Source organism: Silurus aristotelis (assembly GCF_946808225.1).
Source record: "Silurus aristotelis genome assembly, chromosome: 11".
In the NCBI taxonomy this organism is placed as follows: Eukaryota; Metazoa; Chordata; class Actinopteri; order Siluriformes; family Siluridae; genus Silurus; species Silurus aristotelis.
In genome coordinates this window covers 22,902,529-22,913,794 of record NC_139584.1, presented here as the reverse complement: position 1 = coordinate 22,913,794, position 11,266 = coordinate 22,902,529, and the positions used below count along the sequence as shown (strand labels likewise).

General features: G+C 37.2%; 1 protein-coding gene across 12 annotated transcripts in view; it reads right to left on the bottom strand.

Annotated features, from left to right (window-relative positions):
• cdk11b (cyclin dependent kinase 11B) overlaps nt 1–11,266 on the bottom strand; it is a 19,204-nt gene that overhangs the window by 1,652 nt on the left and 6,286 nt on the right. For 6 of the 12 annotated variants that reach the window (XM_083553403.1, XM_083553412.1, XM_083553409.1 and 3 more), the window contains 12 exons: nt 9,333–9,422; nt 9,112–9,231; nt 8,785–8,856; nt 7,150–7,346; nt 6,133–6,345; nt 5,654–5,759; nt 5,414–5,535; nt 5,035–5,142; nt 4,771–4,887; nt 4,420–4,568; nt 1,031–1,220; nt 149–747 (listed from right to left, as the gene is read on the bottom strand). In XM_083553403.1, coding sequence (XP_083409529.1) covers nt 655–747; nt 1,031–1,220; nt 4,420–4,568; nt 4,771–4,887; nt 5,035–5,142; nt 5,414–5,535; nt 5,654–5,759; nt 6,133–6,345; nt 7,150–7,346; nt 8,785–8,856; nt 9,112–9,231; nt 9,333–9,422 — 1,577 coding nt within the window. In that variant the 3' untranslated portion in view covers nt 149–654. Of the gene's footprint in view, nt 1–148; nt 748–1,030; nt 1,221–4,419; nt 4,569–4,770; nt 4,888–5,034; nt 5,143–5,413; nt 5,536–5,653; nt 5,760–6,132; nt 6,346–7,149; nt 7,347–8,784; nt 8,857–9,111; nt 9,232–9,332; nt 9,423–11,266 lie in introns of those variants that run through there. The other 6 variants (XM_083553408.1, XM_083553411.1, XM_083553405.1 and 3 more) reach the window with 2 other exon arrangements.

Sequence of the window (11,266 nt, the reverse complement as noted above, 5' to 3'; positions counted from 1 at the left end):
AGCTGGTGCTGGAGCGGCTTTCGTGACTGTTTTCGTCCCCATTTTTTAAAAATATCTGTTTTCATAACTGTCCTCAATTATTGCTTTATCTAAATATTAATAATAATAAAAATACATTTGGGAATGTCTGAATATGAGAAATAAAAAATAGACTTGGAAATAGTTTATTTCTTACAAAGCAATATCACCTGTTTCAATGAGCAACAGTTATGGCAAACCACATTATTAAACAACTCCAGGTATGAATCCAGCTTGTGTAGGCTTGAATGTGGTTTTACATTTGAACAGTCCTTTGTTGCTTAAAACAAAACAAACAAACAAAAAAACTCAAAGCCAGAAAGGATCATGAAGTGGAAGCTAAAACCTGTAGACGAACACAAACAGGACAAATAGAAATGAATGAATGAGGGGGTGGGGACAATTTATTAATTTCCGAAGCCAGAACCCCAATTTGGGATTGTGTGTGACAGAGGAGCAGTTCATTTTCTTAAGTAGATCAACAGAAAGAACTTGGGTGTCTCCATCTTCCTACTATTTTGAACAGTTTTCATCAGGGAGGCTCAGAGGAAAATTTGGTCAGAGTCTGTTTCAAACTAAGTCCTGGCATTGGTGCCACAACGAGCAAAAAAATTCCCGTGGCTCTTGGTTTTTACCTCAAAACTTTAGACTAAATCCTGGGCCTGACTTGGAGAGTCCTTGATTGGCCGTCGTCAGATGGAATCCAGTGTCTTTCAGATCGTCATCACCCTTCAAAAAATAAAAAGATTGTGAGCATTAAAATGTGATCCCCCCCTTCAGTCTACACACAAATTCTTCATCCTTTAAACCCTATGCAAGCTAAAACATCACAATTTATTTCTTCTTGGCACTTACTCAATTAAACATTCAAATTGCTTGTTTTGGCTTGAGCAAAGTTCAGATTCATAGAGGACCAATGTGAGACAATACTGTATAAATGATATCTTGAGTTCCACATGTACAGTAAGCCTTCCAGGCACAGCACTGGCGGTTTAGCTGTGGTGTCTCCTACCAGCTGGCTGTATCCCAGGCCTGGCTCCGGGGGTCGCGGGCTTGTTCCTCTTTTCACCCGCTGCTGTTCGCTCTTTGCCGGCCAAGTCGGGAACATGGAGGGCTCGATGGGGAGCGGCGTTTCCCGAAAATACTCGTGCTTCAAAGCGTCGTCAGCGCTGATCCTCTTGGCGGGGCAGTACGTGAGGAATCTTAACAGTGAGAGATTGAAGGCTTGATTTACACAAAGAGTCAAAATGAATGCATGCTAGCCTAAACTTCTCTTATTTCAGCTACCAATCCATCAACGGCACAGTAAAACAGCTGACTTAAAAACACCATGCAAAAACATTTGGGTTTTGTAGATCACTCAGCTTTGTGTAATCTGGCAGCTCGCTTTTCACTTTTTCTTTTGTCACTTTTTCTCTACTGCTTTTAACTCTTCTTATGAACCATAATTCTATTGTGAATTCAGACGAATCCAAATCCAGGACTGCCTGGCAGAATTCACCGTTAAATGCAAAAAATGTGCAACGATAGCAAAGAGGGCGAGGCTCACTATAGAGTGGACTGTGTAAAGCATTCATTACCGACTACACACCGATCTTGATTCCACAAATACCTTTTTTGCAACGTGGCTGCAGAATCCAGCATGACCAATCACAAGTGTTTATGCGAAGGCTGCTTGTTTAACTAACAAGTACAATTTCCGTCTGCGTGTGCATAAACAGTCCTTGCTTTGCAGCCTGATTCGCTCGATTTGCGTCATCGTTTAAATAAACATCACCACATCTGAATGCTATCACATCAAAATTGAACTAAACTAAATTGAAAATAAACAAATAAAAAAGCCAAAAAAAATTAATAAAACATCTTGACTTTTAAGTTTGTTCTTAAGATTTGCTAAACATGCTAAAGTGAGGTGTAGTTGAGAAATTAGCTATAAGAATGTTTAAAAACTTTAAAACAATGGATTTTAGTAAATCACCAGATCACTAATAAGGTCACACAATAAGGTACATGCTTGTGAATGCCCTTGATTGGGTAAAAGAGCAGATCACGCTTTGTTATAAGGTTGACATGTGTAGATGAAAGCAAGTTTGAACTTTCACCGTCCTTGGTTGTTAGCTGCTATACGGTAGGGAAGAGTTGGCTAGCTTGTGGACCCAAAAAAGAAGTGAAGAGTAAAGCAACCAATCATCAGATATCGTATTGGTGTAAAATGCTAAGATTGGAGCAGCAGTGCAAACACAGTTTGTTTAAAAATGTTGGATAAGAAAAATCTTCCATGTATTAATAAACAGTAGTCCACCCTGAATTAAAAACCCTGTCTTGTTTACTTCTGATGTCATTTGTATACTGTTACACCCCAACTGTTTATGCTATCCAAAAATCCGAGTACGCAGCAGGGAAAAAAAGTAAATGGGTCTTTTCCTGACATCATCAGGGCTGCAGACTAGACTGTGTAATTTGGCCGCCGGTTCTGTTTGCCCCGTGTCTACCATGCCAGACAAATTCCTGACAGACAGAAGTCCCTGCTGCTCCAGGCAGACCCAACAGAAAGACACAGTCATCTGCTCATACCAAACATATAGCACACATGTGCACCCATGTGTGATATTTACAAATAACCTGCAACGGCCGAATGAAATATTTAAGACACAGCACAAAAAAAAAAAAAATTGGTTGTTGGCTGAACATGTATATGGAATATACATGTTCAGCCAACATGTATATGGAATATAATATTTAGGGATGTGAGGTTATAAAATAAAAATTCAACATGTTGGTGTGAAATTAAATGATTTAAGAAAGAAAAAAAGCGTTCCATCATGGATTACCAATTAGAGAATTTAACAGCAATGTAGTATAAAAGAACTATACTGTACGTAATATACCATAATATAATAATTAAGGCGGTCACTTGATTTAAATATTTAATCACACGAAGGCCATTGAGTCAACACGTGATTAATCTGAACTTCATCACAAATAAATGTTTATTATTAGTGAAACCATACGCAACATAGAGCATGAAGACTAAATACTCTTGTTTAAAGTAATTATGGTGTTTTAATTGATGTAAATCATGAGGACACTAAACGGAACTTTTGCCATGTTTCCAAGGGACGGTTTTATTTGCCGTAATTAATTTGAGTAAAGAATGCGTTGTGAATGTGTGTTGTGCTGAGGGTTTTAATTTCGCCTTATAATTATTTATTAACATTAATAATAAAAAAAAGGTGAAACAGAAATTAGATCTGCATTAATCGTGCGTTAAATGAGTGCTGTTAAATTCAATTATCGTTAACATGTTATCAACGTGTTCATTTTGACAGCCCTATTAATAATATAACATATACTACAATGGTTTAACTTATGATTTTTCCATCTTAAAATGACGATATCGAAACGACATAATTGGCCTTGTGCGATGCCTTACTCTTGCCAGCAGTCGACAGAGTTCAGTTGTCTCGATGTTCGAGAGCGTTTCAAAGCCCGATTTTAGCTTTTGTCGCTCTCCTTTTTAATCGGTGTCACCAGACACTGAAACTCTTGAACTGGCACTTGAACCGGCGCCTGCTGCCACAAATATATAAAGTGTATACACTAAGGTACTGTAAATTGCTCTGTTTTGCTCAATTATGTACTGTAATTTGATAAATTATTAATTTACAATATACTACTCCATACTATGTACGTGATTTATTTATTTATTTATAAATTTGCGAAGATTTCAAACAAACTTCTTTCACTTTGCCATTATGGGATATTGTTTTGTGAATTTTGAAGAAAATAATGAATTTAATCTATTTTGGAATAAGGCTGCATGTGTGGAAATGCCCTGGTAAGGAGTGGCAAAAAAAATGGTGTCTTGCCTACAGTCAAGCATGGTGGTGGTAGCATCATGGTCTAAGGCTGCATTAAATGCTGCTGGTATTTGGGAGCTGCGGTTCATTGAGGGGAAACATGGACTCCAACATGTACTGTGACATTCTGAAGCAAAGCATGACGCCCTCCTTTCAGAAACTTGGCCGAACGGCAGTTTTTAAACATGACAACCTTAAACACACCGCAAGGATGACAACTGCCTTTCTGAGTAAGCTGATTAATGTAAGATTAATGGTGATTGAGTGGCCCAGTATGTCTCTGTGTTTATGTGTCCGTATCTCTCTCTCTCTAATAATATATTATTATTAATAATTTTATATACATCATACAGTTTTGATTCTTATTTACACACTATTTTGACCTTACTGGCTTCTAATAAAACATTTGCTGTTTCAAAAAATAAACACGTAATTCACAGAGGAACAACAGTATGTGATTACTACAAAAACAGAATGTTGTGGGAATAGGGTTGTGTGTGTGTGTCTCTCTCTCAAGGCAAACAGAAAACCCAGATCGTACTTGTTCATGAGGTCGAAGCCTTGGTCTGAGAGTAGAGCTCCGAAGCGCTTGCGCAGGTTGTTATAAGGATATTCTGTAAAAGTCATCTTCTTCACCGCAGGCAGCTCGTTGTAGCCTGGCCAAATCTTCTCGCTGGGAGAGCCGAGGTCCTACAACACAAGAAAATAACCTTTTGCAATCACTCTCTCATTTGTAACCAAGTTTTTAAGAGAATATGGGGAATTTCATACAAGTTAAATAATAACAAAATAATAATAATAATAATAAACTATTATAATAAATGTATAGTATAATAAAAGTAAAAAACATGACTCATTATTAGAGATGAGAATTTCTTATATAAAAGGTCACCTTATATACTTTGTTGATCTGGTCGATCTCGGATTTCCCTGGGAAGAGTGGTTTCTGGGTGAGCAGCTCTCCAAATATGCAGCCCACTGACCACATGTCCACAGCTGTGGAGTATTCCTGCCGTGAAAAATAATAGCAATCCATTTACACATCCCGACTAAAGTGCATTAGCATATACACCTTTGGGAAGAAAAATATTCAATTTTAAAATAAACAAAAATTCTTGGCACAGCTTTTACACTTTTAAGTGTATGTAGTACTGACCTTTGCTCCCAAAAGTAGCTCTGGGCCACGGTACCACAGAGTGACCACCACTGGTGTGTAAGGTTTCAGCGGAGAACCATACTCTCGTGCCAAGCCAAAATCGCCAATCTACACAGATACCATACACATCACCCAAGAACAACATTCCTGACAAAACATATGGTCCAGATCCAAAAATTTATCCACAGCCTCATCAAATTTCAACAGTTTTGAATGATAGGGGATATATAACAACCATTCAAGTTTAAAAAAAAGAGAAATATATTATTTAAAATGTTAAAAAGTGTGAGAAATTATTTTACCTAGAAAACATGAAATACTTTTATTACATTAGATATAAAAAAAGAAAACCAGATTTTAATGACTGAGCAGGCTGTACTTTTAAAATGCCCTTGTGGCTCAGCAAGAGGTTGGAGGTCTTAAGGTCACGATGCAGAATCCAGTTGTCATGGAGATGGCGAACTCCTCTTAGAAGCTGAATCATCAGAGTCTTCACTTCACCTTGAGAGGCAAAAAGGAAAAGAAAAGAATGCAAACGAAGCTTAAGCACACGGTTGAAAGGGCAATAATGCAATGAAAACTTGTGATTTATTTATTTATAACAAAAGAAGCACAACACCTGGTAGAAAGGGCTGTTTCATGGTTTCCATGAGACTCTTCAGGTCATGTTCTACATAATTCATCACTATGTAGATCTTGTCCATATTACTGCCTACAACTATCTCCTGCAAAAAACATGGATACAAAAAAAGATCCAATAAACCTTACAAACATTAGCTTATTAATCAATCACCATACAAATGGCAATTTTATTCTATTATCAAAAAGATTTTATAGCTAGGTCCCCTGGTGGTCTAGTGGTTAAGATGCAGGGCTCTCACCGCTGCGACCCGGGTTCGATTCCCGGTCAGGGAACCATCCCCAGCCACTCTTAGTGCCGGTCCCAAGCCCGGATAAATTGGGGAGGGTTGCGTTAGGAAGGGCATCCAGCGTAAAACATATGCCAAATCAAACGTGCGGAGGATCCGCTGTGGCGACCCCTAACGGGAGAAGCCGAAAGAAACTTTTTTTTTTTATCAAAAAGATTTTATAGCTCACCCTGACTGTGACAATGTTGGGGTGTTGGGCCTTCAAGATGGTGTTGATCTCTCGGAGGGAGGTGATTGGAAATCCCTCTTTCTCTTTCTCCATTTTCAGCCTTTTAAGAGCTACGATTTCATCTGTTTTCTTGTCCTTGGCTCTGTACACCACACCATACGTGCCTTCTTCTATACGGTTCAGACATTGGAATTCCTCCACGCTACGGCAGCCCTTGAAACAATTTAAGACGGGGATTAGGGGTGTAAGGGCACACAAAATTAACAGTTCGGAACGTTCTTCAGTTTTTAAGTCATTGTTCGGTTAAATCTTATGTTTATTATTATTAACATTTGTGATTAACATTTGAACAATTAGATATATGGAAAAATTTAATTAGTTTTATTAGACCTCATTTGCATAATACAGATGTGCATAAAAGTGTGTTTTACATTTAATATTTCATTTTTCTAATGATTTGATCATCGTAACTGTTCTACTTATTTCAGCACACTTTAACAAATGTCTTCATTATGTCCATCCATTATTCATTCACTCCCATGTTATGTGGAATTCTCAGGATTTTCTCCTTTTAAGGGAAATTCTTGAAGCTGGAGATAAAAGGCTAAATCGGTAACTTCCTTGTTAGCGGCTAACAGAAGCTTGTCTGTTGGATTGAACCACACAAGCCAGCTTCCACTCCCCACTTGCATCAGTGAACCTTGGCCACCCATGACCCTGTTGCCGGTTCACCACTGTTCCTTGCTGGGACCACTTTTGATAGATACTAATACATTTTTCCTGCATCTAATACATCAACTTTGAGAAGAAAATGTTCACTTGCTGCTTAATATATCCACCATGATGAAGAGAAAATCAGGGTTATTCACTCACCACTCATAACGTTATAATGTCAAAGTTATGTCAGATCTGTGTATATAGTAGATTTCGTAAAAAGACTTAAGACCAATAGTAAAAAAAGTGTATTGTTTGCCTCATAGCGACTCAAACTTTCCTGGTAGAATCCCTGATTCATACCTGTAATGCAGGCAGATATTTAGGCAGCTCTTTTTTCAGCTCTACAGGCGAGACTGGTGGCGAATCTGGGATGTAATTTTCCTCTGGTGTGGCTGACTGAGAATGAGACTGGGGGGTCACGTCTCCTGCGTCCACTTCCTCACCCTCATCTTCCTCAACACTCTCTTCCGAGTCGTGATCGAACCGTGACTCTGGAACTGTAAAGAAAATCTCAGGTTAATGACACTAAATCCACAAAAAAACTAAAAAACAAACAAAAGAAAACCAGTTGTTTGGTCAATTAGCATGTCTGAAAGTGCCTTGAACATCATTGTAAGACTAACACTTGTAAAATGTATCTAGGTAAACACCAGGCATCTAAGCCGCAGTGTTTTTTTTGGGTCACGGGACTAGGAGCACACCAGCATTTGTTTAAAAAAACAATATAACAACTAAAAACCATGATGAAAGAAATGATATGGTTTGGGGCTGCTGTGCTGAATCTGCACATGCTCAACTTGCAATCACAGAGATTTTGAGGCCATGTTTTAAAAAAAATAACTAAAGCTAAAATAGTGGATTTCCCAATAGGATAATGACTCAAAGAATGAAGGGGTTGGGAGTTATAGAATGACCTCCTCAAAGCTTAGATCCAAATCCTAGTGAAATTCTGTGGGAGGATTTTAAACTGACTGTACATGCAAGTGGCTCCCCAAACATTGCACAGTTGGAAGAATTTAGCACGAAGGAGTGGGCAAATATTTCTCTTACAGTCTAATACTGCCAAATAAGTTACTACTGCTATGGATATATAGGAAAAACTTTACTATATTTCTTTCCATTCAATTATAAAATGCTTATCTACTGAGGGTGTAACGGTACACATATTCGTACTGAAATGTTTCAGTTCAGGGCTTTTGGTTCGGTGCAAATGTGTACTGAATGCAATCCTTTTTACGTGCGGAACATAGTTATATATATATATATATATATTTATTTATTTTTTATTTATTTATTTATTTATTTTTTTTTTATAAAATATTACTTTATATATTATTTATAACCAAGCAGGCATTTTATTTCAAATTGTTTAAAAACAATTTAAACAGTTGATGTTCACAAATGTTAATCACAATAAACAAACAAGCAATTTCAAGTTTTGCATTTCTTCCCCCTAAGTGTACCGATATTGAACCGAACCGTGACTTTAAAACCGAAATATAAATTATGTGTACCGTTACAGCCCTGTTATCTACAACACATTTTAATGCTTAAGATCAAATCACACTGAGGATCAGTGTCTGTCACTGAATTTTTTCTTAAGACTGAATGGAACATGGGTACTCATTTTCAGATTTCCATAACCCTTATACCAGTCAAATCTCAGCCTTGCAATTATTTGTATCTGTATTTGTAATAATTTAATTGTAAATTATTGTAAGACCAATTCATTTTCTTGGATATTGTAATAGCTGCTTTTACAGAACAGTGCAGAGAGAAAAACTAGTGGCCTGCATTTATAAATATATAAATAAATAAATAAATAAATAAATAAATAAATAAATAAATAAATAAAAATAAATAAATAAATAAATAAAAAGAAGACAATAAAATAAAGACTGAAATGAGTCACATTGTGTCTGGGTTTGCCCTCACCAGCAGGTATGTGGCTTCCATTCTCTCGTTCATCTTCCTCCTCTTCTGACTGCTCCTCTTCGCTTATGTCCTCTACAATAAACAAACAAACCAACGATGTCATTAATATAAACAGGGCAAATTTTAATTATGTATTAACCATTTCCAGCTCTGTAACCTCATTTGTTTTTTCAATCTGTTAGATTATGTGATTTACTACTGGCAGAGGTGAAAACCGGTAAAGACTATAAAAGTGACCTAATCTCTGTTTACCAGCAAAGAACTTCAGTTTGGGTTAAGAGAATGTAGCTGGGAATTTTCGGGGGCCAGGGCTGGATGGACACTAACCTGCACTCTGATCAGACCCTTCAGAATCTGATCCTGACTCTCCCTCTTCATTTTCCTCGCTCTGGCTACTCGACTGCTCTTCTTCATCCTCCTCCTCCTCCTCTGAACCGGACGCAGAGCCTTTAATTGCAAACAAACAATCATAATGCACTAGTTATCAAATTCATATACATTTGTAGGCTTTGGTTTCCTTAGGTGTGTGTGTGCTTGGATGTGTTTACCTATTGAAGACTCTGCTGTACTAGTCTTTCTCTCACTGTCACTGATATCCTGAAGATCAGCCAGTAAATCCTCAGTCTTTTCTTCTTTCACTGAGGACAAAAATAATAATACTCATGCAATCTAGGCTAATATAAAAAAGAAAAAAAAAAAAGTTTTTTAAATCTCTGTTATATAAAGCCGAGGAAAACGCTAGGAATGCTTATCACTTTTACAGTGATCTCGCAAAAGCAATAAAGGAAACCGGGTGATCTAATAGCCTCCGAGCAGCAGACCGCACAACATACTCCGCCAGTGAGAGAACTCTAATGGCTAGCACACGCCACTAAAAGTGTCTTATTACCACACAAGCCGAGGCTATAACGGTCTGTTACGGCTTGGAGCAAAAGCTCTGGCTGAAATTTGTTTCACAGTGTGGAAATAAACTTGTATGCACGTATTAATAGCTGCTATAATGGCTGCACAAGTAGCAGACTACTAGTTTTTAAGCCAGAGACTAGATGAATAAAATATTCCTGTGATATCAAGTATGCATGAATATGCTAACTTAAAAATTATATATTAATTACAGAGTGAAATAAAAACATCTGGAGACTTCATACATTGACCAAAACTTACATTTTAGCGGGAACTATTGCGTCATAATAATTAGCATTATTAATAGTAGTAGTAATTAGGAAGGGCATCCAGCGTAAAACATGTGCCAAATTAAACGTGCGGAGGATCCGCTGTGGCGACCCTTAACGGGAGAAGCCGAAAAGAAATCCAATAGTAGTAGTAATTTCAGAAAAGCAGTGTTAACAGCTATCTAAAGATTCTGTCTGGTTCCCAAATCCCTTCATGGAACCCACGATGTCTGAATGATGCCTTTTTTGGTGATGGAATGTTAGCAGATTTATAAAAAGGATTTATGAAATCGACATATGGTGAGGTTCAAATCGAGCCATAATAATTGACTGTTAAAGAGTTCAGCCAGATCAGTACTTTAGGATATAATATACATGCATCTGCTCAGTGAGCTTGTGGAAGCCTTGAACTAGAGACCTCGGAACCCAACGAGGGTGGGCGGGACAAGATTTAATTGGTGAATGCGGGTGCAGGCGGTAAAATACTTTGTGTGTGTGTCTACAGATATGTCTATTATTAAAGAGAGAAACACAAACAACAAAACCTTGGGCATTTTTATATTATATATCGCTTTAGTTGATGTTCTAGGTTCTGAAAAATTCCATGTTCATGACCATGTTCAATATTTACACAAAGTCAAACCCAAATAAAACGAAACGTTAGGTAAATTTCCGTTTCTTTTTCATTCATTATCAAAAGGGACCCAAGTTGGGAAAATAAAAAAGCAAAGTAGCAGGAAGAAGCAGTCAGTGCATTAAAAATAACTACTTTTACATTTTACCTGCGGGCTTTTGTGTGCGTGAGCGGGACAAAACTTAAACATTGCAGGCTGGAGAAAATTTTATTTTTCCATGAACAGGTGCAGGTCTCTAACTTGAACCCTTTAACCCGGTGCTCTTATCAATATTTCTAATTATTTTTGATAACGTGGGGATAACGTGGGGTTGCATTATTAGTGCTATATGCCAAATAATGGTTTTGATCCAAGGTTAAAATAATAATAATTAATTAATTGATAAAAAAAATTATAAAATAAAGAGAAAAAAAAGCCTATGCTCCTGAAGTGAGGAGAGGAAAATCAATGTAATTTGTGTAACTATTTACGAAAAATTCCAGCAAAATCTTTGTGGTAAAAGTTGCTGTGAAACATGTGAATCAGCTCTTAACAAACAAACGGCATCATAAATATTAATGATCTATAAAAATAAGCCTGGGAGAAAGTGATGGAAAAAATGACATACAAGTACAATTAAATTCATTCTTAAAAAGAGGAAAGAATATTGCCTAGTGGAGCCCATCTACCAAAAGT